The following is a 27,523-nucleotide window of genomic DNA, read 5'->3' as shown; positions in this document are numbered from 1 at the left end:
GCTCTTAATTCAATTCTATAAAGTGCTTTATAATTCGGATGGTGCCAAGAGGTTACAATCTGGTGACCTGCCAAGTAGCAGAAGAGGTCCCATTAAATTCAGCCTCAGAGATAAAATTAGGAGCATCATGAGGTACTGTACTGTATGACCTATTATCTATGCATGAAAACATGGCTTGGAATACTTTACTAAATATATCTCTGAAATTCTGTTTTTCCATCAATTTATGAATTTTTCAGAAAATAATCGACACTACACAAAAAATGGAAATTACCATGAAAAAGACAGAGCAGGTTAAGGCAGCCAATTAACAAGCCCTAAAGATGAAAGAAAGGTGTTGCATGCATTCTATGAGACAGTTTAAAATGGATTGGCTGATGTACTGTTTTAAAGACCAGTTATTACCTGGGAGACCACAGTGGGTGGCAGTTGTTCTGGATCTCCAACCAGGACCAAACAAGGACAGCGATGCATGAGAGGAATCAGAGTCTCAGTCTCTGTGGCTTGTCCTGCCTTCAGGCACACAGCAACAACAAAAGGAATATTTCAAAGTCAAATCCATTCAAAAATGAGATAAAAAAAACACTGAAAGACTATGGTGGGACAACCATGTTATAGATTAAATTGATTTTTTTCCATGAAAGAAGTGTGAACTACTGGTGATTGTATCTATTTTACCTAATGAGACTAAAACTCTACTTAAAACTTGAATAAGAGAAGCCCAAACAATTCCTGTAGCTTCACTTTTAGTAAATAATAAAAACAGAGAAAACATTTGATACTTCTTATGAACTACTTTGCTACAGTAAAAGTTTCAGTTTATTATCAAGTTATTGAGGCTTTAATGCTTGATCATAAGGAGGTTAAGGAAGCTATGTCATCTTGATGAGGACACAAAAAGAAATAAGTTATGCTTCTCACAAAAATCTCATGTTGTCACCTTGACTGCACACTTACTTCATCCACTATGACGCAGCAGAAGGGGTCGTGCCCTAGCCTCCGGAAGGCAGATTCTAACAGTATGCTCCCAGAGGTATTCAGAGTGCAACAGATCACGTGCGCATCCAGCACGATTTTCGTTTGGATTTCTTGTTTTTTTACTTTGGTCTGTAAAAACAAAAAGAAAAAACACTCATCTGTCAACTGATCTTATTCACGTAGTGCTGATTGCTAATACAACCTATATCAGAACACCCTGCTAGGGCTTCTGCTAGCACAACACTTGTCACCAAGTATTTTAAAGGTTGGTTACCTCCCTCAGCATACGTCCTAGCTGTTTTCTCTCCTCAAGCAGCCTGAATTTTTCATCTGTCAGCCGTTGAAGCTGCACAAAATGATATAGAAAATGTAGTTCACAAACCATTTTTATCAGAGAGGAATGCTTAATGGTTGTGCAAACATAATGAGCATTACCTTCAAAGAGTCTTTCTTATTCACAGAACTCAACAAGTTCGAGACCCTTTCCAGCTCCTGATCAAGCTGTTCTTTATGCCTATGGATTCCAGTGTCATGTTCTTGGCCCTTTTCTGTACAATCAGATGAAGAAACATGCTTCAGTCTCATTCATTCAGGATTAGCCAAACAACCTACACACACTCATAGAATTCAAAAAGAGTATATTAAAAGACTAATCTCAAGTCTCAAATTTTTGATTAACAGAACTGAAGGGCCTCCTGCACCAAATATAAAATGAAAGTTTTCTGCATCAAAAAAGTGCTACTACCCTGATCAGAATTCTTATTTTTATATTAACTTGTGCTATCACAATAATAACATGTATAATATAAAATGTAAATTCTAAAACAATAGTATTTTGCTCAGCAGTCCAGTGACAAGAACACACATGAACACTGAATTAATAAATGATACACCTAGAACTCAAAATTAGGCTAGACTTATAAGTGAAGGACTGTATTATTTTATTAATCCTGAAAACAGCCTTATTTACCATGCTTTTGAAGGCAGAATGTAAAGCATGAGGTCTGGAATAAATCCACCCATTAATACAATTATAAAAACCTTGATGAGTTGTCATGTTTGTTTGCTACTTTATAATTTCTTCTCCACTGTTTGAAAATGTATTCTTGTGGACTTACTTGTTTTAACCTTTATCTGATGATCAAGGCTAAATCCCAACAGTTTATCTGAAATGGCTTTCTCCATCCCAAGGCGTACTAAATTAATATCCCCGCAGTTACCTGAGTTGTACAACAAAAAACAAACAAGAACATACAGTTTTGTGGTCACTCTTGTCTAATAAGTCACAACCTAAACAAACTGCAAATATCCTGTGACATAAACATGATACTGTACCTAATGGGGTTTGACTATTTCTGCATTTTCCCTTAAAATCCAAAATGATCTTCCTCATAAGATTGTCAACAGCAGCATTTGATGGGGCACAAACGAGAACCCTGGGCTTTCTGCCCTTAAAGATCCTGTTCCCCTGCGGCATCAGGTTCTCCCGATCCTGTAAACAAAAACAAATGCTATTTCTTTGACTCATACATGCATCACATACAGATACAATGCTCAGTTGCTGTTCCTTGTATGATCAAAAAGCACAAGACCAACTTATTTGGAATTGAAATAGGTGGGTCAAACAGGAGTCAGTGAAATCCGCTCTTCAAATTCTGCCCTCCTTACTGTCCCCCAAGCCCGTCTACATTGTATGGGCGACAGGGCCTTCTCCTGCTATGCCCCCAAGCTCTGGAACTCTTTGCCCAAGGATATTAGAGAGTCACCTTCTCTAAACTCCTTCAAATCCAGACTCAAAACCTTCTTCTTCAGAAAAGCATTTACTTAACTGGTTCCATTCTTCACCCCTCTGCTCTTCTTAATACCACCTTCCACGGTCTCCTCTATTGTTATTGTTGTATTGTTGTAATTATAATTGTGTCCTATCTTGTGAAATCTTCTTATTTATTGTTGTAGTCTTCTTATTTATTGTTATTGTCATCCTGTAAAGCGCTTTGAGAAGCCACCTTTAAAGGCGCTATATAAAATAAAGTTTATTATTATTATTATTATTATTATTATTATTTGTCTCCTCCTTTTGAGCTTCTATATCATTTTTTGTACCTCAGTAAAAATGCGCTGAAGAAGTCCCACAATGGTTCTGGTTTTCCCGGTTCCAGGCGGTCCTTGTATAAGACAGATTTTAGGTGTCCTTCGCTGCTCTTTTATCATGGTAAGTGCACAGTTAATGGCCTTTACTTGATCGGTATTGAATTCCTTTTAACAGAAAAAAAAACAAGTCGGAAGAGTAAAAAACCTTTACAGAAAGGTAATCTTGTTTCCAAGTTCTCAAAAAACCAGAAACCTTCAAATCACAATCGCAGAAGTAAAGGACAGAAGGCCAGCCAAATGGCCCAGGCCGTCCCAGCCACAATCTAAGCGTCATGCATGGGTTCAGGCCTGGGTCGTGTTACTAGGCAACAGTGCCCAGGATTCCCCAAGTGGAGGCACATAGTTGGTGACTGCTGCCTAGGGCAGGATGGGAATATCAGCTAGGCTCTTGTCAAACACACTGCACACCGCAAACCCGCATGCAGCTGGGCGGGTGCAGGTTTGCGGTGCTCTCATCGAGGGATATGCTTCTCGTCCAATTGGTGCTGAACCTCTGATAAGCACGGGTTTACGATTATATGTTGCAGCTGCCTATGAGTATTAAGAAAACATCATAATAAAACATTTACTTCGACATTATCAACTAACTCTCTGAGCAGCACGTAACTACAAAAACAAAAATATTACAATAATACTACAACTCACAGAAATGTGCTTACAGCAGATTAGTCAGCCAAAAACAAGCGACTTGGTTTTGTCACCGCTGCTTAGAAAGCCTGTACGCATGTTTTTATATTCCACACAAAGGAAAAAAAACATTTCTACAGTGCCCTCCAAACGTTCTGGGACAAGAGCTCAAATTACCCCATTATAGCCGTATGCTCGGGACATTTGGATTTCGAATCAAAAGACGAATTGGAAACAAAAGCAGAGAATATCCTCTTTTATCTATGGGTAATTTTTCTTATGCATAAATGTTTTCCATTTACCCCTACATTTTAGATGAGCATAATTACTGGGACCAACAGGTTTATAGGTGTTTCTAATTGCCCAGGTGTTACACACACATTTCACACACATAAAAGAGCTGTGAAGGTCTAGGCATGGTTGAGGTCTTTTGAAACTGCTTCTCAAGTCTTTCGCATGGAATTAATCAGCAAAAACCAACATCAAACCAGAGAACTCACTATGACAGAAAAGGAGACTGTTTTGAAAAAGAGAGGAAAGAAAACGACCATCAGAGAAATTAAGACTTTTGGCATTGCAAAATCAACAATCTGGAATGTTCTTAAGAAAAAGGGAACAACTAGAGGAGTCAAGAACAGGCAGAGAACAGGGTGTCCAAAAAGACACACGCAGTGGGTGACAGAAAAATATTTCTAAGTGAAAAGAAAAAAAAACAATTACTGTTGGTGATATCAAAAATAATCTCCAGAGTGCGGGGGTGCAAATCTCAAGTACCACAATCCACAGAAGACTTCACCAAGAAAAATTCAGAAGCAAGAACAGAAGAGTGCGATTGGAATGTGCAAAAAAATACCTAATTGTTCCACAATACCTAGTGGAACAAGGTTTTATGGACAGATGAGACCACAATAAACATCTGTCAACAAAGTGATGGAAAGCCTAAAGTGTGGAGAAAAACAGGAACAGCCAATGACCATAAGCATACCACCTCTTCAGTAAAGCACAGTGGAGGGAGTATCATGGCTTGGGCTTGTATGGCTGCCTCCAGAACAGGCTCAATGATCTTTATTGATGACTTAACTGAAGATGGCAGCAGTAGGATAAATTTAGAGATATACGAATAGATCTTGTCTGAAAATGTAAGAAAACATGGCACCAGAGTTATTGGGCTGCAGTTTATTATGCAGGACAATGACCGGAAACACAGGAGTTCATCATACAGAAAAAGTGGAACATTTTAAACTGGCCAAGTCAATCACTAGATCTGAAACCAACTGAGCATGCATTTCATTTGTTCAAAAGGAGATTGAAGGCAAAAGGCCTGACTAACAAGCAACAAGTTAAAGAGGCTGCAGTTAAAGCCTGGCAAAGCATCTCAAGTGAAGAAACAAAACGTTTGGCGATGACAACGTGACGCAGTTATTGCAAGCAAGGGATCTGCAACAAAATACTGACTTTTCACTTCTTTAATTTGCTTTAAATTAACTGTCCCAATACTTATGGTCATCTAGTATGTAGTAGCTTTCTATGCTTTGGTTGAAAAATGATTCCGTTTGCAAAATATATCCTAAAAATAAAAGGTGACCCTCTGAACTCTGGACGTTTTAATGTTTTACGTGATTTTCAATTTCTTGGGAATACAACAGGGAAATGTCAGTTTCAGGTTTTTGTCCCAATACTTTTGGAGGGCACTGCATGTTAAATGACCAGTCTCCACATGAAGGTTAAGTCTGATATTTAACTTTCGACATTGCACTACCAAAAAACAGAAAAACTGAATATAAAAGCTAACAGACAAAGGCTAATAGAAATTAATAAATACTCACAGGCATGTGACAGACATTCTTCTGTTGTCCAAAACTAAAGTAACCAGCATTGGGTGAGAGTAGAGGTCTGGCCATCAAGCTGTTTCTCAGCATGCTCAAACCTTTAAACCCCCGAATAGTGCTAATGAGCGATCCTATCACCTCACACATCACAGGCAGCTTCTGAAGTGAAAAACTCACTCGAGTCTGTATAGTGAGTGTAAGGGTTGGAGTGTCCCCTAAAAATTAAGGGAAAAAGAAAACTGATAACTGAACTGAATAGCACTCAGTACAGTAAATGTAACACCTGAATACACTGCATCAAATTACACAAAGCACTGACAAGTCCAAACCAGACTCTGGAATTAAAGATCACTGTTGCTATCTGTAATAGTAATAATAACAAAGTTGAAGCTTTTATTAAAATTAATGAGTAGCATTTAATCATGATATGTTTAAGTTAAGATAAACTAGCGAAAGATTAACTGAATTTAAAAAAAGAATCCTGTTTGTATATAAAGAAGTGTTCATTGCTTACCTCCATGAGAAATGTTTGTTCGTAAGACATAGCCAATGCATGGAATGGGTTCCAACATTTCACTATCCTCATTTGCATACGTGTTAGTATGCTGGTGCAGCCAAAGACAAACCAAGTGTTCCTCTTTAGGATATAGCTGCCGGTCCATCTCAGACCTAGTAAGTGAGGCTAAATTAAAAACGAAAAATTCTATTATTAAGATTCATAAATGAAGAAAACTACCCAGGACTACAGCAACACTTAACGATGAAACTGTTTTTTCAACAGCATGATTTTTGTGTCACCAAGGCACCAAAGCACCCTGCACATCAATACAAATCCCTCACTGCGCAAGCTCACATGAATTCAAACTGTTCTCTCTCGCTGTGGTTAAAAAGAATAAACCACTGATTTTCATGCTGTAATATCATTTTAGAAATGATACACAATCCCTAACCTTCCCAAATCCTACAATACACAATATCCCAGTGTGTTTAAAGCAGGTCGCAAGGTAATACACAATACAAATATTTCACAGTTCTGCAACACATGTACCTGTTCCACAGTTTTCTTATTACTTTACCTGTGAAGGTAGCATCGGTAACTCCATTGGGATATTCAACAGCAACCAGTCTCAATGAATTTCTAATTGTGCTTTTCGATTGTCTCCAATTGTTTACAAGCTGTAAAAAATGCGAGACAGACAATGAGGAAACAAAAGCAGTGTATTATTGAAGCATTTTCCTCATTAAAGAAGGCTGATAAAAAATGTAAACGTTATATAAATTTCAATGTTTTCAGAACCTTTTCACCTTCATTTTAGTTTTCAAAACCCCTCATTTTTAATTCCTGTGAAATTCATACTGCAGCATGATTGTTAGTATGTTGGAACATTGCAGTAAGACACTGCTACAGATACTACTAACAAATCCCAATCTTAGTCTTTGCCCTTTAAAAGCCTTTTAACATTTTTCCTGCAACAATTAAAACACACATTATGTTAAACAGGAGTCTCTGGCCTTGAAACATCTCCAAGGAAATACTTTGAATTTCCACTTGTTTCTTATTCCTGCTATAGTACAAAATATTCAATTATTCAATTAGTCTCCTTAAGTGCTAAATAACAAACCTTAAGGCCAAAGACATACCTCTTCAAAAGCATTGACCATCAGCAAAGGATAGAATGTAGTAAAATAGTCCTCAAAAGATGTAAAGTTGGTGGGGACTTCTCTTAATGGAAAAGAGCAGAGGTCATCTGGTGTTCCAAACTGGGCATAATTACAAAACATCTCATAGTTCCATTTCAGCATCTGCTGAATCATATCATTCTGATTAAATCTGAAGCTGGAGGCAGAGTGAGGAGCCTTCTTGGTTGTTGAAGAATCTGTCCTTTCATGTGGTGTACACACAGGAACTATTGTTTTGTAAGCAACAATGCAGCTCTCCGGTGGATTAGAACTGGGGGTAACAGGGGTCTTGGGCTGCAGAGGTGATCTGCTTTCAGGTGGAGGCATGCTAGACCTCCTGAGAGGCGCTGGCGGGCGGACAGCCCTGATCTTTGAAGCAGCTGGCAATGGCTTGGAGGTTTTCTCCATCTCCTGAGCCAAGTTAGCATTCCTGGAGCTCTGTGCATATATTTTAGTCGTGGAAGGCTTTGCCTGTTTCAGGTACGGGGATGGAATACCTGGCTTCAAGAAGACGTGATCGTCCTTTTGTTCCGATGTTACTGATTTCTCAACACTCCCCGAAGCATATGTGTCAGCCCAAGAAGAATGAGCTACTTGCCCTTCCCTAATGCTATCCACCTTTCCTGAATCATCTTTACAAACCTGGCTTTCACTTTCATCAATTTCCATGTCCACAGGGTCCCTCTGTGTAAGAGCAAAATTATCCACATTGTCCAATTCTGGACACAATTCCATATCCACAGGATCCATCTGTGTGAGGTACATATTGTCGTCGTCATCATCATCATCAACCACCCTGTCGCACTTGAATTCATGCTTTCGTGGTTGACCAGCTACCTCCTGTGGCAGCTCAGTATTTAATTGGGCAAAAACACCCTGTTCATTTGCACCGCAAGTTGTGCTTGAAACTTCTGGGATTTCTTTGGATGTTAAATCACAGTTTCTTTCTAGTTTATCGCTTTCAGCTACTTGAGGAATGGGCAGTGATGACAGAAAAAATAACTTATTGCCACCAGCATCACCATCACTACAACCAGTCTTTGCAGCTGAAGCTTTTGGAGAGATTACATCTTTTTCTTCCTTAGCCAACTGCTTATTTTCTTTCGCCTTCAGGCTGTCTATCAGCCCACTACTTTTTTTCTGTGTGATGGATGAAGAGCATATCTTAGTTCTCTTGCCCAAAATCGGGTCAGATGTACCATCCCTGTTTATGTTTGTTGCTTTACCCCTACTTAGACGGAAATATTGAAGATCCTGAGAAGCAAGCATCTTTCTGTTGTTTTTGGCAATCTGTTTCTGTCGGCTAGGTAGTGAAGATTTCGTGGTCCTATACTTGCGTGTTTCATTCTCAATACGGAAACGCTGTCCATAGTTTCTTAGCTGAGCTACACAGTCTAAAGATCTCTGTGAAAGATCAAAAGCTTTACGCTCTCTCTTCTTCAAGCCCAGTTTTTCTGCAGTGGACTTGGGCTCTGGCTGCTGTCGCACTTTTTTGGGGGTTATTATAGCTGGCTTTAAAGAAGAAGGTGAATGAACCTTGGGCAGACCCGTTACCTTCAAAGGCACCGTGGTTGTTGCTTTTTTGAAGATATTTTTGCTTGATGAAGATGTTTCTTTCGGCTTCTTTAAGGACCTGCCATTTGTACCTTTCTTAGAATATGTACCTAGATCCTTTGTCACATTAGAGATGCTAGCTCCTGAAGAAGCCCGTTTTTCGGCAAGCTTTTTGCTGAGAGTTTTCTTTAACAAGGATATCGGGGATTGGTTGTCATTTTCACCAGCAATACGACAAGGAGGCTCTTTCGTGTCATTATTAAATGATGAAGTTGTCGGCTCTTTTTCAGCATCTTTTTCAATGCAGTCCTCGGATATCTGCTGTTTTTTTATCAATTCCTCAGCGTATTCTGATGCTTTATGAATGTAATCATCTGGAATAAAATCTGTTTCATAACCCCAGTCATTACACAGGTCATTTAAGTCTTCACTGCTATGAAGAAACGGTAGTTCATTTGAGGCATCTTTATTTTCTGTATCTCCCACAACAGTACTGATTTCAGGGTCCTCCCAGACAGAAAACACCTTCTCTTCACTTTCAAATTCAAACAGCTGAGAATCATATTCGTTGAAACCACAGTCGGTACCTCCATTGTTTGCACTTTTAGAAACATCATTCATCAAATCTATAGATTTTGAATGTTCACGCTTTATGGCCATTTCTTGAGCTTTGAAGCTGCTACACGTTTCTTTACTGTTGGTATGCGGTGTCTCATTATCATCTTTTGCAGACTCTGAATCAGAAATTACAATCACTGCACCACTGTCTGTATCAGGTTCCAAAATCACTACATCCTGATTCTCTAATGCCTGCCCACTTCGGGCATTACACTTCACTCTCCTTTCTATCCTGTCACGTGACACTGAACACTCCTTGTTTGAATTAGAAGGGAAGGAAGTACTCTCTGCACTCACAGTTGAAGACTGCAAATTAACATCTCTGTCAGTTTGGGGATCGGTTAATTGCATGCTGTTTTTTAATGTCTTATACAAACTTGTTGTTTTGTGCAAATTAGACATTATGACTGTAAGAGGAACATCATCATCCTCGCTACTCTCAGATTCACCGTATTTAACGTTAGAAATATGTGGACCACCTGAACTTGCCTCATATTTTGAAATACATTCTGAAGGCCTTTTGGATCCAGAAGCACATTCTTCAGTGGACAATTGTTGTCCCCCCTCGTTCATTTTGGTAACAAAAGATACATCATCTTTCTGATCATTTGCGGATGAAGGACAGGAGATAACTTCAGAAATTTTACATAAAGTGCCATTATTTGGCTCGGATTTCAGATCATCCGACCTTACTGAATCAGGCATCTCACTCTTAAATGGGTATGAAATCTTTGACTTGTTATTCGAATCTGAACACATGTGTACAGGAGAGGTTCTTTCCTTTTTCAAGGGTAGCTGGTATTGGTCTTGCAGGTCAGTTTTAAAGCTTCTATCGCCATCATTGGGGTGTATACCTGAGGCAAGCTGACCACAGTCCTCACCATCCCATGGGACTTCCTGTTTCAAGGGATAGTTTTGCTGTAAGACCCCAAGCCCTGTGTCTCTCTCACATGTATTGGATGTAGATGTTATCCCATTATCTTGGTTTTCACAGCCATCCCATTCTTCCACTCTCTCCTGCTTGATGGAAGGAATGGGATATTTCATATCATCTCCGCTGTTTGTTCCTGAGCCAGGTAATTCTTCCTTTCCATTAAGGTTTGCAACAAGCTGCCTTAAACACAACTGTAGGTTCTTTAACTGTGAGCTGCTGAGTCTCCATTCTCTGTAAGCAGTTTCACGCAAATGTTTGTTCAGCAAGTCAAGAAAATATTTGCTTGGTCTTTCTGCAGACAGTTTGCACCCCTCTTTCAGGAGGGAACGTATTATTTGAACACATGCTTGAGGAACCACATTGCTTACTTGGGGGTGCCAGGACAATGTCCTCAAAGATGAAGTGGAAGATTTTCTTGCAGTACAGCTATCCGAACTGGCACTAAAAGCTGAAACGGACAGCACCGCACAGTTCACAATCACGTCTACCCAGATCGAGCTGCTGTAATTCAAAATATTCATGCTGCTTTTGTTGATATGCAGCTCAATGACGAAAACGAGAACAAGGATGAAAAATTCTGTTACTTTATCGCACTTCTGTATCTGTCCATTGATGAAATTGTTAATTTCTCCACACAGAAAATGAACTATCTCTCCAATACAGACGATACTGAGTTCTTTGAGATCCACCACAGACTGGACAAAAGAAATTAGCCACAAAAAAGTGCTGTTGTGGACACGCATCTCCTTTCCCATATCAGACTGAAGCACATTCATCAAAGAATGCATTTCTTCATACAAGTGCGCACAATTTTCAGCATTAACAGCCGTCTTGGTACCAGAATCCTGCAACACAATAAGGCACATGATTATCCCTTACTAAAAACAGTAACAAAAAGACATGCTTTTACAATTTTTAAATTATGGTATCCATTTTACAATTGGAATGAAACGTTTTCTCTTAGGAAATTATTTTACTTTAATTATTTTATTTTATTTTAATTATTATTTTAATTAGTTTTTTTCTACTATGTCAATACTCTGATGACTACAGCTGCTGCCAAATTTAAAAAAGAAAACAATTTTCTAAGGATATTGAACTTTTTCTTGTTGTAAACCTTGGAAAGATCAGTAAGCCTTAGTAATATGTTAGAAAGATTAATAATACCATAACTATAGTCAATATACCTTGCTTTTTTCCTTATGGTTACAGTCATAGATGATCTGACTACATGTCGTCATTGCATCTTCTAATTCAACTTTGGTTCTGGGTATTTAAAGAGAAAAAAGATTAAAGTGCAATGGAAAGTGATTTTTTGTTCTTAGAGGCAAGTAAAAAAAAACAATCAGTCAACACTGAACAATCAAATTGTACTTTACATATCCATACCATATATTCCTTATTTTATCACACAAAATTATTAAAATTCTAAGACAAAAGAAATACTATATTACTATGGTAGACCAAAGACCACTTTATAATATTTTTTTAATTGCAAAGCTGCTTCTGGAGATTAAATCCAATTTTAAAAGGGTGGAACACAAAATAAACAAAATGAGGAGTAAATAAATATTTTATTTGAATATTTCAACTCCCTGTACAATGGAGGTCACAAGTCCTATGAACTAACTTTAATCTGTGTAATGGGCAGACATTGTGCCGTACACTCCTCCACATGTACCTAACTCCATACTGTGAGCTTCAAAAAGGAATAAAGGAAAATACAACATACCCGTTTGTGGTTTGCCGTAGGTTTTCTAACTCCTTCTGGTAACTGCGGCTCCGAGTAATTCTCTGGAAGGCCCGAGCTGGATCAATCAGCTTCCCCCAAACCTTGGACCCCAGACGATCCAAGATCACCATAAAACACTGCAGCGCTGGCCAAAATGGATCTAAATTTTCATCTAAAAATGTAGAAATTACAAAAGGATACTATTTAAGCTTCATGATCTGAGACCCGATTCAAAGAATTGAAAGTCAAAGTACACTGTTCATTAAATCAAGACATTTTTGGAGAGTCTGGTTCAAGGTTAATATAATTTGTGGATTTCCATATTATAAATCACCTACCTCAACTCCAAAATATAAATCATGCGGTCCAAATCTAAAATGGATATATATATATAGAAAAAACACAGATAGGATGGTGCATAACTTGTTCTATACTTTTATGGAACCCTGCATGATATTTTGGAGCTTTTCTATTGGGCTTAAAGGAGACAGACTTTGAGACTTACGGAATCTATAACATTTTCTTTTACCACACCAAAACAAAAAGCTCCTTAAGTGCATATAACCTAAAAGATTACACTGATCATGAAGAAAACATCCACTGCACACACAACTGCTATCAGATTCTTTAATACATTTTTGAACAGAAGCACCAAGTTTGAAAACAGGAAGAGGCTATTTGGCCTTCTCTATTTGGTTGTTAGCAGGTAACTGATCCAATGATCTAATCTAGTGTTTTCTAGATGGCTAGGTAGCTTGTTTCAAATTCCCCAGCACCCTTTGGTGCAAAGAAGTGCATTGTCTTATATGAGTTATACCTTCCTCTTCTTTCTCCATGGCATTAAGAATTGACTGCATGAGGTCATTCTGTTTGTCAGGGCCCAGAAGGAAGGAGTCCATAGCCTGTGCATCCAGAACGGTTAAAAGCATGCAGATCCCTGAAGATAAAATTAGTCCACACTTAAACAAAAACAAAGAACATACATCTAATGTCTTATAGGAAAAGAACCATTTTGATTTTCTGAATTAAGTCATTTACACACACTGATAAACTGTAACAGCAGTTATGCCAGTTTACATGTGAAAATGAAGACAATCCACAGATGAACAGGTATATGATAGTGAATCATTAATCATAGTGAACAAAAAATGGTCAACTTTGTTTAAAATAACTGGTAGTAAATGGGGATGGGAGAAAGGAGCTTTACCCAGCCAGTAGTTTTTGTAGTTAGAACAGTCATAAAGGTGAGGTGGAAGCAGAACCATTTTCCCTTCTTTTCGGACGTAAGAGCCGAATAAGTCCGAGTTCAAGATGAGGTCAAGTTCAATAGCACGACACATGCAGCTGAAAACCTCCTGGAGGTCATAGAAGTCATCGCGATCCACCTTCCCCAGAGACCTCGCAGTGCAGATTGCCCATTTGCGCACCTGAAACATTAGTAGAAGGAAAAGGGCCACAGAGTAATTTTTTTTATTTGCTTTATTCACAGTTTTTTAAACCTTCCTGTGAGCAACTGAAACAAGATGACAAAACCTGTGCGATGTTAAAATACAAAGCAATACTTGCTTACAATGAAGATGCTTAACTCTAACAGTCAACTGAGTATAAGCCATTCTTTAAATTGCAATATCTAACAGATTCTTACCAGGTTATCTGAAATGCACATTATCAACAAATACACATGAGGGGAGTCAATCTAATTTCAATGGTAATACTGCTTACATTACTTTGCAATGTATGCAAAAATAAAGCTATACTTAAAGTTTAACTACAAGATTGCATTCAAACCCCTTAACTTGCAAAATTAAGAACAACTTACGGTTTCATTAGGATGAACCAGGAGAAGGTATATCCCAGGGTATTTATCAAAGACCTGAAAGCTGTTCACTTTTTCCATTTTGCAGAGTGCCTCCACACACATTTCACCTGTGAACACAAATCATAATGAACAATATGAACAAGAAACAACGTTTCAGCTGTGAAGCCTTCTGCTTCCACCCGAATAAACCTTCACACTTGTTCCTTTGCAGCCTACACATGCTGACGCAGCTACTTACTTGAATATATTCTGATGTTTTATTTATCTAAAACTAAATTTAAATAGTGAGGAATATGATTCAGAAATGAAAGAGGACTTCAGTTTGTTGTAATTATGATCTATCCATGGCAGCACAGAGGTGTGGAGACTCCTAGCACTAGTCTGCAGCATTACCCAATACTGATATACCTTTCAAAGACCTTGGACTTGAGTAAAGGTTTTCCACCAGTCAAAGGGTTAAACATGTTCTACAAAGGTTATGCCTGTGTCACTTAAGACCCAAGAAGGCTCTTCTGCCTAAAAGGTTCTATTGCTGTCAAAGTATTTCTGTACTATTTTAGGAGACTGATGTCTTCTTCTCAGGGGACAAAAACACATGCAATTGCTAGTGACAGGAACACATAACACCCTACTGACCAAATGAGAACTAAAACTGACCCATCAAGACAGAACTTGTGCCAAGTAATCTCAATAACACACAGAGGCCTGGCAGACAGACCTTTCTTAGTCCTCTTTTAGGAGTTCCCATTGACAAATCGGTGTCTAAATTCTGTGATATAAGTAACAGCATCTATGCCGACAAGTACAGCTAAATCAAATCTATTGTAAAAACCTTATTTCAAAGTTAATCTGAGATACAGTATTAGTGCTCATCTACAAATGAATACAAACAAACATATTTTACTTAGTTGCAAACATATTTTGCAATACAGTAAAATCAGACCGCGACAGTCTTTTAAAGTTTTATGACAACTAACTTAATTTCCTGTATTCAGATTTAATTTCCTTTTAAATCATTTAATATATTTTTAATTTCAGGAGTGAATTGGCTAGAAGCGCTGGCCAGTATCACCTCTTTTGGTCTGATAGATTGGTTCAATTAGACCAAGAAATGTGCTTTTACACCATCAGAAAAAATCTCATCAATAATTGCTACAGGTGACATTTTTGGTCTTCAGTGTTACAAACACAACCAAAGGAATACAATTGTTTAAACAGCACTGAAGACATAAGTAAATGTGCATCAACACTGAGGTATTATTTAAGCAATCTTAAAGTTTTTTGTAAGCAAACCATTATTAACACATTCCCTTGCAAAAAAAAAGCATCCATCACAAAGAGCTGTACATTAAATCCAGTGTTTCCTTGATGTGCAGAGAACACCACAATGAACTCACTCAACATTTAAAGTTAGCTTATTGTCAACATTTTATTACAGTATGTTGTTTGTAGCATAGATACAAAATCTAAAAGTAAACAAGTACTGTTATAGCATATTGCATTACAGCTAGTCTTAGACTGTAGAATCCATTTCATCTGTAGGAAGAAGAGACAGCGGCGATAACCCATACATAGTAGTTGCTATACTGGACTGTGTCTGAAATAATCCGATTTCAAGCATTATTATGTCAAGAAGCATTTAAACTGTTATTGGCTCCAATACTCCTATAAAATATTGCATTTTTTAATGCATCTCATTATATCTTTTCCACTTTTTGCTGATAATGACTGTGAAAACAATACTTCTTTCAGCAATTTGACACTTGTACCTAAATATATTACACTACCTGTTATTTAAGATTTCATAACGTGCAGCATATTTGTACAAAATAATTTTTCAATTTAATTTTGGAAATGATTTTTGATGGGGTGAAATAATTTATTATTTTTTCCCCACCATTATGTTTTCACCATATAAGTACTGAGTATTTTTTAGTAATGGCACTGACTCAAGCTTTTCTAGGTAGCAGTACACCTGATCATGTAACTTTTGAGTACTTATTCAACCACTGCTAATTGAAAAACTGCTAATTAATTCAGGGGCTTTAGTGAAGTTTTTTGGGGATTTTAATTTACACATTAGCAATTAAAACCGTGTGAAATAGATACTTTTCCTGCTTGGCAAAGTTGCATGGTGGTTTGCACAAGTGCTATACAGCTCATGGGTTCCCTGTTCAATTCTGGCCTGGAGCACCTACTGTGTGGAGTTTGCCTGTTCTCATCATGCCCAAGTGGCTTCTCCCTGCATCTCTGGTTTCCTCCCACAGCCCAAAACCTGCTGTCTAGGTTACCTAATGTCTCTAAATTGTCGCTCCAGATGCATGTGAATGCATGAGTGTGCCCTGCCTTGTCCCCACCAACCACAAACAGCAGAAAGGAAGAAAGAAACCATAAACAACGAGCAACCACCACCCCCCCCCTTCGGAAAGCTCAAGAAGTACCCCCATTCCAAAGAACAGCTGACCTTAGTAAGAAGCACCTGGTATATGGCTTAGTAATTCAAGTTTAAAATATCAATCAGTATCCTTATAGTAATTGCATTTATAACTTTAAAAAAAAGACCATTTTCAAAACCCGAGTCATTTGCCTCAGCTGAGGACTAATGTTTCTTTGCGTTTTTCTCATCCTCAAATATTATGATCTCACTGTCACATTCGCAGGCAATATCAGCTAACTGGGTGATGAAGCTCATACTTTCCCTTTCATTTCTCATTCAGCAGCCCTTCAGGAAATTAGGTTTCGATGCAGAAACACAGCATGAGCATGTCTGAACTGTCATGTGACGGAAAGACTTACATCAGCTCAGGACAAATGTTTCTTTTTCGTTTTTTCTCATCCTCAAATAAAATTTTATGGACCGATTATCATGTTTGCAAGCATTACAAGCCAACTAGGAGGCCGAAGCTCATACTTTCTCTTTCAGGTCTCATTTCACTAGCAGCTCCAGGGTATGTAAGAAAACAAAACATGGATGTTTACCTTTTGTTATTGAGCACTCAGGGATTAAAAATGCTTTTAAAAACTCTCAAGATGTGAATAATGCAAATAAAAACTGCTAATTAATCCAGGAGATATATAAAGTTCTTTGTAAACCCACTACATCAGAAGTGAGCTTTTGGTTAAGGACATATGTAGTAATCCATACAAAAGACAGGAAATGACAATACACAATGACTCACTGATTTCACGGTGTTCCAGCAGGTAAGGATACTTAAGTATCTCAAGCAGTGGGACTCGGAGAAAATTCTCATATTCAGGTCCCGTGAATTTTGGCACATAGATCTCTTGGTCATCCTCTACTATGAACAAATCATCTTCCTCCAGCTCTGCATCACATGACTGGGTAAACCGATCAAGGAGACGTGAAGTCTCCAAATTCCACAACAGCTAGAACATCAAGGAGAACAAAACTGCTTTTAGTGTCTTGTATTATGCTTACTCAATGTGCTACATTATCTTCAGACACTGTCCTTCAAATTAAAAGAGAAAAGTAGCTTAGTGAATTCAAATATCCTCTTGGCTCATACCACATAAGATAAACTGAAACTTTGTAGTGAAAGATTAAAAAACTAATGAAAGACTTATCGAAGATTAAAACTCAAGACTTTTATAGCTACCGATATATAAAGCATTTAGTAAAGTATAACTGTTATGTATTTTACTTCTGGAAATATGATGTTAGCTCAATGTCCACCAGCATAATACCTTGATGTATATTAACCTATATTTTCACTTTCAAGTCAGTCAAAGGTTATTTTTAACCTGTATTGCCTTTTAATGCAATTGATTGATGTTTTTGTGAGCAACTATACAAAATAAAAAAAAAAATTTTTTTGAGATTAATTGCAGCCAGCAATATTTCTTTTTCTAGGTTACCTTGTGAAAGGATGGCAGTTCATCCCTGGCTCTGTGATACTCCACCACACATTCCAAGCAGTAGCACAGGTCCTCGTTGAGAGCGTCCTCTTCCTCAGGAGAAAGTGACCTGGAAGAGTATTTCTTTAGCAGCTCAGTGGCCTCAGAGCCACCTGGGGTACACCAGCGACAGGTGCTCATCTAAAAGACATAGAAGACAATGAAATCAAACTCGTGAAGCATTGTAGAAGAAACTCCAGTCTATTGTTGTATCAGAATATTTGACAGATATTATCATAAGAGGAAAAAAAAGACATTAAGAAGAGAGAAGGTCTTCTAAATGGTCTGCACAATAGGTTCAAGTTCACACAAGGAGAGGATAAGAACTAGTAGCATGCACTTGGTGTCTGATAAAACACAACAAAATCTGTTTTCTGCAGTCATTTAGCTGCTATGGGTGATTTTTGACACGCATATTATGAAACATGAAAAGTAACATATAGAATTGTTATGAGCCTAAAAGGGACTATATAATTATCTTTGGGAAGCACGCACATAAGCTCACTATAAGATACCTTATACTCTAAAAATATATGCTTGGGAAATCATACTTTGTGGTACTCCTCACAACATATACATATGTTTTTTGTTAAGAAAGCCAATGATGTCTCGCCACCAATACAATTACATAAAAGGAATAAGAGAGGAGGGGAGACCTCACCTAGAAGGAATGACCAAGGCTTGGAAAAAATAGTGGCGCAAAGTCAAGAGGGAGTGATTGTATGTGTTATGTAAGAATGAAACTGTATAAAAGAAAACTTCTGAGTTGGGACAGGCAGTTGTTCCATGGACCAACTCGACTTGTTACTTTTCTAATAAAGTCTATCTTGAACTCACAAGCTCCGGTGTCTGAGAATTATTTTTGAGAATAATCGACGACACTGCCCGTTATCGTCTGCAAATTCCATCCATTTAAAAGAAATGTGTAGAGCAGTAACTCAGTTTGAACAGATGGAAGCCTTTTGTTTCTCAAAAAAATAAGACTTTGGTAGTTGAATAAATGTGCAAAACTAAAAGAGAGCAGCAATGAAGCTAGACCTATAGCAAAACGATACAATGTTAATGTAGCTCTTCATTTTCCAAAGTGCTCTTACTAGAACTAATTACTCAATTGATCAAGACGCCTACTCCCACTTCAGCCAGATAAATCAAGGAACCGTCTAATTTCAGGGAGGTGGCGATACAATGTTTTGCAATGTGCTTTACTTGTGCAGTACACAAGTATATGAAACTTGGAGGTCTCTGACTGCACAGGAACTCGCAACACCATCATCTGCACGATACCTTTACTCTTTTGCAAATTTTGAAATTGGGGTTATCGACTCAAAGAGCTAGCAACCTACCAAAGACTGAAAATGCAATCACTCAATTAAATGAACCGGTGCGACCGGCGTTCATGTACCTGACACCACGTTTAGAAAAAGTCACAGATGCTGCTTGGACAACTGCGTTAAAAGGTATCTCCATATTTAAATATTCGCAAGTTTCTATAATAGTAAAATCTATCACATTCAGCATTACTTTTATGTTAGATGACGGAGTACAATTCGTCCGTGTACTTTAGGATTTAATCGTTTTAGCTGGTATTTTAAGTTTGTCTCGATAGTCCTATTATTTTAGTAAGGTTACTGTGCAAAGACAGTTCTTATTGTTTTGAGTCTAGACCAGCGATAAAGCCCTACAGTCCGGAACCCTACCTTACGAATGTTTTGTGATGAACATTTGCATATACATTCAACATGTTTACAACCGTAGCCTGTAATACGACCTTCTACCATGATGAACGATACATAAAAGCTGAGCAATATTACATTCCTGGTTATTTTAAGCACGGTAAATTCATGCAAACTGTAAAGGAAAACCAGGTCAACACACAAAATGACTATAAATTTCGCACATCATATATCACAATGGCCCCGTAAACCGGTGTTAAGGTTTATGTACCTTATTATCTGTTGATATTAAGTATTTTTCCTTACAAATATGTTATCCTACATAAACTCGTCCACTGTCAAATACTTCAACTTCGCCAAAGTTGTATTCATTTTCCCAAAACAATTCGACAGTTTTCAGGATACTGCCTTTTGCGAATTTCCGGTGCACTGCATGGCTACAAATATTTATACACGGTTTGTTTTGAATTAGAAACTCAATGATACCCACCTTCTTTCACGTCACATATATTTTCCAAAGGACTCCTGACAACGTTGAATGCATAATCCAGCCAAAACACAACGTTGCGGTATCCCAGAAATAATCGCAATTTTATTATTTTTTCAGTATTTTCAGGTCAGACCGAAACTCTAAAAACGCCTGCTGCGGTAAGAGGAAGTGACGTTACCCAAATACTCTCTTCCGAAGGAAGCAGTAGTGTGAGCGTTTTACTTCAATGTCGATTTAAAATGTTCACCTTAGATGAGAATTTGGGTTTTAATAATTCCAGGTATTCGTGCAGCTACTCCTATCTGTACGAAAGCACTTTTTTTACGTATAAGAGCGGTTGTTTAGGTTGTAAGCAGGGTTCTCTATGAATGTATTCCCCTGGAATTCATTATTTCCAGGGGAACAGCTGCCAGCAGCTGGTTCCCTCCTCCCCTCCCCTTTAAACTGCTTGGTAAAACATTTTTCTTTTAACATTTAAAAAAAAACTATTCTAAAAACCGGGGTTAAATAATTCAATTTGTCCGCCCGTCTGTCGAACCAATGTTTCTGAGGGCAATTATAATAGACATTTCAGAACAGATTTGTATACAGCAACTAGATAATATTTTAGTCCAGTTTCAAATAAAAACATGAAGAAAGTTATATTTTATGAGAAATCCCAAATCACCACAAATTAGCATGCTATAACTGCTGTTATAACGACAGAATTACAGAAAAAAACAGGTCTTCAATTAAATTTAACGAGTATTTACAAAATACAAAATAAAATGTTTTTCTCGTCTTATGTTTTACATCCAGTTTTCCAACTATTTAATGTTCTGTTGACATTGTGGCAGGTCCAAGAACCTCTCTTGCACCATTGTTGAACACAGATACGTTTTTTATTAATTTTAACTTTGAGAGGTTTCGCTCCTCCCTAGCTACGGAAAAAAGTTAAAAGAATGTGCAAAGCTACGAAAATTAATTTCAATTAAGGATATTGTACCACAACATGAGAGAAGTCACAAATGTGAACACGAAAAGGCCGAGTGCACGAGCTTTAATCAAAAGGCAAGACATACAACGGAAATATTTAAAGATATAACTTTTAGTTTTTACAATTGTGAATTCCTCTGGCTGTGAAGTGTTTATTTCTGTATCTATCTCAATATTGTCTCATTTTTTGTAATTTTGGTGTTTAAATAAAAACTTATTTTAAAAAAGTGCACGAGCTTTAACACGTGAACTTGCCGTTTGGCAGCATGGTTTAGAAAAAGCAGAAAGTACTGGAGTATCATCAGAAATTTCACTTAGGACATCCTAATTCATGGAGAAGAGGCTTCAAATGAATAATTATTTACAATAACAATAACTAAACAACACAACATACAACATAAACGTTTACATAATCATAACTATTGTAGCGCCCTCGCCTGGCGAGATCGTCCGGACTCATGTAAATAGTTTCCCTGGTTTTGCACCCCTTTTATACGTGTACCCAATTACCGCCCCATCCCTGTGTAACTGTACCCGAATGGACCCCAGTTGTAGGCTGCGTTTCTGTCACCTTCCTTCTCTGTTGTGGTTGCTGTGCCGGACGCACGTCCGATTAATAAAGCGCCGTGTTCTCATTTTACAAGAGCCCGAGTTCCCGTTTCTATCCTCGCAGAACCCGTCGCGTTACACTAGAAAATAAGACGTCTCAGACGGTCAAGTTCTAGAGACCCAGAAACCCAGAATGCTAACCCTGTCACCTAAAATCCTATATCATGCCTTGACAGACCAACTAAAGAAACACAGGCGTCCTAAATTAACAGAATCCCAACCAATACTAAAATTCCCTTCCTATAATTCCAGATATGCAGAAATGACAGGGACTCTATCTATTCTCAACGTGCGTCACCAAAATCAAGACCTGAACAAAGTCCACTCACCTGGTGCTTCTGCTTCCTTCTTTTAATTCCGTTTCTCTCTCTTCATCTCTGTTCTCTGAATGTTCTCTCTCCCATGTCCTTGTATGATGCCTTTCTGTGTGTCAAATGTTTATTCTTCAATTTTGATTAACCACCATAGAAGATCTCTTTAGATCCTGTCTCTCATGGCCCACTCACGGCTAGCTTAACAGTTCAGGTTACACCTATTGTTTTTTTTTATATTTTATGACATCTTAAGTCTTAACAATATTAACAATTATGTCCTGACAATTAAATGACAAAAGCGTATTTTATTTCTTACATGCAGGCCTGTTGGAAAGAAATATTAAAAATTATACCGCCGAGCCAAGGTCTAATAATGCTTAAGGACACCCACATGCGGTTTTATACATCTAAAATATGTTAACTCATGATTTCACCCCCCTATGGCAATTACCATGGTAAGGTGACCCCACAGACAATAATTATTACTGCCTCATGTATGACTACACCACCTAGTAATTATATAGGGTGCTACTGTAGGTCTCTTACTATCCTGCCACAGGTTCTGTTCATCGCCCAGAATCACCAATGCATCTGAGACTCATAGACCAGAGAGTTACCGTAGACAGTAGAGAGAGAATAGAGGAGTTTATTGCCATACTTACATGTACAGTGGAATTCGTATTCATCTCATCTCATATCGCTGACCACCTAATCTGCGTAACCTCCTTGTTCAGAGCTCCCTTGACCGCCCTCAACAACCATCCACACCTGGCACTTTCCCTTGCAACAGAACTCGCTGTATCACCTGCAAGTACACAGCCACCACCACACTCATTCAAGGCCCCTCAGGACAATTCCGGATCACCCAGACAGCATCTTGTACCTCCAGCAACCTTGTTTACTGTATCTCTTGCAGTAAATGCCCAGCCATCTACATTGGAGAAACAGGAAGGAGACTCGGAGACCGCTTCAGAGAACACGTCAGGGCTGTGAAGATTAAAGATCTCTCCAAGCCCATTGTTTCTCATTTCACCTCTGACGGCCACGACCACTCTAATCTCTCCGTCTGTGTTCTCAAACACGGTTTTCCGAACTCATACATCAGAAAGACCACCGAAACTAAAATTATTCTGCAGCTAGGATCACACATTCTCCCTTCCCTTAACGACAGACTACTGTTCTTTTAAATTTTCTCCATTCATTGGAAGTTTCATTTCACACCTCTCTGCACCCATTCTGACTTCACACCTCTTGATTGGCCTCTCTTTCTGTCCCCTGCTCCCGCCTCTTACTCCTCCACCCTCCCAGCCTTTGTTCTCCCGCTACTTTACCTTTGCCTACTGCCCTGTCTCTCTCACACCTGAAGAAGGCTCCACGGCCGAAACGTTGTGTTCTCTTTCTTCTTTTTTTCAGCATGGAATAAACCTATTACTTGTTCCATCACACAATATAGACAGTACATTACAAACATCATGAATAATAACATATTGTAGCGCTCTTGGGTTCACGTGGGTATGTGCCCTCGCCTCTGCCACCTCAGGTCGGCCCCCCACCGCTGGGGACTCGAACCCGGGCCTCTGGCGTCACTCAACAGGGACCCAGTTGAGCTAAAGGGAAATCTCCCCATCTGATTCCCCGTGCGCTGCCTCCGCTGCCCACCGGTCTCCTCGAATACGGCATCAGCCTGCTCAGCCAGAGCCAGGGCCTGCTCCTAGGAGACCGGCGCGGCCAGCATCACGTGGCGCTGCACCTCAGTCAGCGCAATGGCCCGGAGGAACACCTGGTGCACTATCTCCCAGTGGGCCTCCTCCGGGAGAGTAGGGTAACCCTGGCGGGCTAAGTAGGCCACGTCTGCGGCGACCGGACGCAGTGGCTCTCCCACTAGGAAGCGGCGTTGGGCCAACCTCGCCCGCAGCAGTCCCGGCGCCTCCCCTCTCCCGCCGAAACGCCTCTGGAGGGCCGACGCCAACGCCGCGTAGTTGTACCGCTGGTCCCCGGGTACATCCAGCAACTCCTGGCAGGCCTTCCCCCTCCAAGACAGCGGCGAGGTGGCCCGCCATCTCCACCTGAGACCAGCCGTTTGCCCAGGCCGCCATCTGGAACTGGGCCTCAAACCTTTGCCATGGGACCTCCCCATGATATCGGCTCGGTCTCACCGGCGCAGGCTGGTGCAGGGGTGGCGGGCTGGACCCTGCTGGTCTGGCGTCTCCTTCCCGCCACACGGCCTGAGGCGACCCGGGAAAGGGTCCCTCCTCTGTTGAGTAGGTCGCCGTTGGGTAGCCACTTGGGTTGCTGAGGGGTCATCCCAGCCCCTGGCGGCTGCTGCTCGCCCCCAAAAGGCGCTTTAGGGGGTCACTTGGCTGCTGGGGGAACCGGCGGTTCTCCGAGTCCGACATCAACGGCCGTTCGCTGTCCATCCTCCCGCTTCTGACACCAATGTAGCGCTCTCGGCTGGGCGCGGGAGTGCTGGCTGGCAGGTGGTGACGGAGAAAGAAATAAAGTGCCATTTTTAACCCAACAAGAGGCAGAGCAGTCAGGAGAGCATGCTGGTGAAGGCAATGTTACATCCAGCCTGACAAGAGATCCATTCACACCCGGGGCAACATCCAGCTACAGTGACTGGTCTGCACACCTGCACACTGGGAGAAGGAAACTGAGTACTCCCCAGACACTCAGCTCAGATCAGATGTGGCCCAACCACACCTACAGCTGGAGTGGCTGACACAAGAGAGAAATCCCCCCTCTTCTCCCGAGCTGCCCGGCAAATAATATGACACATTTCTGGACGTTATATTAGTTCAGTTACATAGTTTAAAAAAAAGTTTGTTTCACCAGTTTTGAACTAGAGATACGTAGAAGAATACTGGGATGTCATGTTAACTATTAATAAGGGAAAGGTTGTGGGGCTTACTGGTGTTATGAGAACCTAGATTCTGTTTAATAATAATAATAATAATTCTTTACACATATATAATACTTTATTTTTGACACTCCACTCAAAGTGCTTTACAGGTAATGGGGACTCCCCTCCGCCACCACCAGTGTGCAGCATCCACCTGGATGATGTGACGGCAGCCATAGTTACAGCTATATTATTGTTAAAGTTCAGCTTTAATGGGTAGTGGACTGTACTTTCAACATTTATAGATGATTTAAAGTAAACATATTGCATTCTTATATTATAGTTTACACCAAAAGGTTAAATTCACACTTTTGGATTTCTACAAGACAGGGAGGCACGATTTATCTGCCTGCTCGTGCACAGGTTTGGAATTGTCTGTAGTAAACGCCCCATTCTGTTTTTCTGTTTTCAATGTGTGAGTGTGTATAAACTACAATTCTATACTGAAATATTTTTTTTAAAGTACTGCTTTGATTCAGGATCTGATCATTCGCAGTAAGCTGGAAAACAAAATTCCTTAGGATTGCTTAATCTGCCTTACACATAAACCTAGTATTGCCAAAATATTTCTAATCAGATTCAGTGAAACCAGGTAATAAAAATATTTCTGAACTTTCTTAAACTGACATTTTGTTCCGATTATGAGTTACCAAGTAGTTTTGCCGGTGTTATGTCAATGCTGTTGCAGAAACACTGACATTTGCATTTATATTTGCGGTTGCATCATAAAAAAAAGTATTACGACTGCTAATTCAGTGACATCTGAAGCTAATTTTAAGTAACCCTAAAAGGGCTTACCGTTTAGCTTCATTGTTGCACATCAAACATTCTCCCAGGATTTTAACTCGCACGTCCAGGATAAAATTGTGTTGGAATTTTGGAAGTGCCATCTCAAGTCTGACATGACTTTAAAGCTTCAGAGTTGCTAGTCCAATTAAGGAAGGCTGCAACCATAATGACCTAAAACGCAGCCTCCCCCCCACCCCTTCACCTTGAGCATTCCTCTTCAAAACCCATTATTAGATCTGGGGCAGAGCAGTGGCTCTGTGGCTAAGGATCTGCACCTGTGGCTGCAAGGTTGCCAGTTCAAATCCTGCAGCTGGCAGAGGAATCCTACTCCGTTGGGCTCCTGAGCAAGGCCCTTAACCCCAACTGCTCCAGGGGTGCTGTACAATGGCAGACCCTGTGCTCTGACCCCAGGCTCTCTCCCTGTCTGTGTCTCATGGAGAGCAAGCTGAGGTATGTGAGAAGACAATTCCTAATGCAAGAAATTATAAAGGGTGAATAAAGTGATGTTAAAGAGGAGGGTTGTCAGGACAGTCCAAAGTGATCTAGACCAGAGATAGCAGGGAGATTAATTTTCTTCCTTTATTCAGGATGTGTGCACAACGGGAGTTCCACAACTCATGTAAAACTGCAAAGATGCAAGCATCAGAGGTTAAATAAACGTTTAGGTGGGGGTGGCCACCTCCACCATGCATTTCTATCCGAATTGGTTAATAAGGTGCACAGTGCAGTAAATGATCACCATTTGACCATCCCATCTACCCTCCCCACTTGCATCCCTTACTCCTCCCTAGTCTTCTTCACCTTCATCACTGGAATGTAGGGCCAAATAAGGAGGTTCTCTACAGCAACTCTGGGACACAGGGATGCTCAACTTAAATGGCCCCTTCTTGAACCTTCAGGGGTAGTACATTTCTCCCCTTGATGTGCTCTGAAAACCAGTTCATACGAACTCTTAGGATGTTGTAGTACTACCATCCACTAGCCCCCTCCATCAAGGCTGTGTTGTCTTCCTTGACAGTCCAAGTAACGTTCTCAAAATATTCCGTGGGATAGTAGGCAGCTGGTTCAGCAGCGTCAGTATACATGAGTATAAGGCTTTTCATGTAACGTTAACCGGAGGTACAGGCTGGGTTTATTCAAAATGTTTCCGATACAAAAGTGTAGTTGCATATATATTAGGGATAATAAAGTAATCAACACTGATAATCTGAGTATTAAAAGTTCAACCAATAGCAGTACTCATTAATGGCGATTGCAGTATAAATTATTGGAATAAAGTGAGATTAAATGACTCAGTCCCTTTGGTCCCCTCATCATCCATCCAGTATCAGAAAGAGACTTGTCCTGGTAAGGGTCGCAGACATCCAGGGCCTGTCCTGGAACCGGAAGCGCAGGACACAGGACGGGACCAAGAATGGACAACAGTGCATGGGACACTAGTTCATTACACAAGTTCAAAGAGATAAGGACAATACAGAGTGGACAACCAATACCAATACTAGGCAGCAAATCGTGAGCACTTGGGTGGAAACCACAGCACCCATAGAAAACCCACACAGACACGGAGAGAACATGCAGACTCCACACATAGGCCACTGTGGCCCAGAATCGAAACCAAGCTCTATTAAGCAGTAGTACTTCTTTTAAACCATGACGCCAATCTTCAAAATATGCATGTAAATTACAGAGTATAAATAAGTAATAGCAGCATCAAATAAGGCATAAGTGATTAAAACTGAGAGTACAATGCAAGCCACTAGCTTTATGTTGTTTACAAATTAAACCTACGCAAAGGTCCCTTATCATGCAGAAGGAGTACAAATTTCAAAAGGTTCTGCAACAGACCAGTATAACATAAAAGTAAAACGTCCAGTTTATTCTAAGAGATGTTGGTTTGCTTGCTCTGGAGTACCTGAGCTACTGTAAATGCCTAT

At 39.7% G+C, this 27,523-nt stretch overlaps 1 protein-coding gene across 2 annotated transcripts in view; it reads right to left on the bottom strand.

The window, feature by feature from the left end:
• The window catches only part of setx (senataxin), a 28,178-nt gene extending 8,033 nt beyond the window's left edge, over positions 1 to 20,145 (bottom strand). Inside the window, exons 1-19 of one of the 2 annotated variants that reach the window (XM_088940659.1) lie at positions 20,001 to 20,145; positions 17,799 to 17,978; positions 17,102 to 17,309; positions 13,923 to 14,029; positions 13,311 to 13,530; positions 12,921 to 13,040; positions 12,104 to 12,275; positions 11,559 to 11,637; positions 7,227 to 11,216; positions 6,662 to 6,761; positions 6,100 to 6,267; positions 5,583 to 5,800; positions 3,082 to 3,234; positions 2,314 to 2,470; positions 2,097 to 2,198; positions 1,414 to 1,526; positions 1,253 to 1,324; positions 958 to 1,107; positions 406 to 513 (exon numbers count right to left, since the gene is read on the bottom strand). In XM_088940659.1, the coding sequence (XP_088796785.1) occupies positions 406 to 513; positions 958 to 1,107; positions 1,253 to 1,324; positions 1,414 to 1,526; positions 2,097 to 2,198; positions 2,314 to 2,470; positions 3,082 to 3,234; positions 5,583 to 5,800; positions 6,100 to 6,267; positions 6,662 to 6,761; positions 7,227 to 11,216; positions 11,559 to 11,637; positions 12,104 to 12,275; positions 12,921 to 13,040; positions 13,311 to 13,530; positions 13,923 to 14,029; positions 17,102 to 17,309; positions 17,799 to 17,978 (6,417 nt within the window). In that variant the 5' untranslated portion in view covers positions 20,001 to 20,145. Of the gene's footprint in view, positions 1 to 405; positions 514 to 957; positions 1,108 to 1,252; positions 1,325 to 1,413; positions 1,527 to 2,096; positions 2,199 to 2,313; positions 2,471 to 3,081; positions 3,235 to 5,582; positions 5,801 to 6,099; positions 6,268 to 6,661; positions 6,762 to 7,226; positions 11,217 to 11,558; positions 11,638 to 12,103; positions 12,276 to 12,920; positions 13,041 to 13,310; positions 13,531 to 13,922; positions 14,030 to 16,718; positions 16,760 to 17,101; positions 17,310 to 17,798; positions 17,979 to 20,000 lie in introns of those variants that run through there. The other variant, XM_088940660.1, reaches the window with a different exon arrangement.
• Between the last annotated feature and the right edge of the window lie 7,378 nt (positions 20,146 to 27,523).

The sequence above is a fragment of the Atractosteus spatula genome, chromosome 23 (genome assembly GCF_055471065.1).
Source record: "Atractosteus spatula isolate fAtrSpa1 chromosome 23, fAtrSpa1.hap1, whole genome shotgun sequence".
Lineage (NCBI taxonomy): Eukaryota > Metazoa > Chordata > Actinopteri > Semionotiformes > Lepisosteidae > Atractosteus > Atractosteus spatula.
This window is presented reverse-complemented; position numbering and strand designations above follow the sequence as displayed.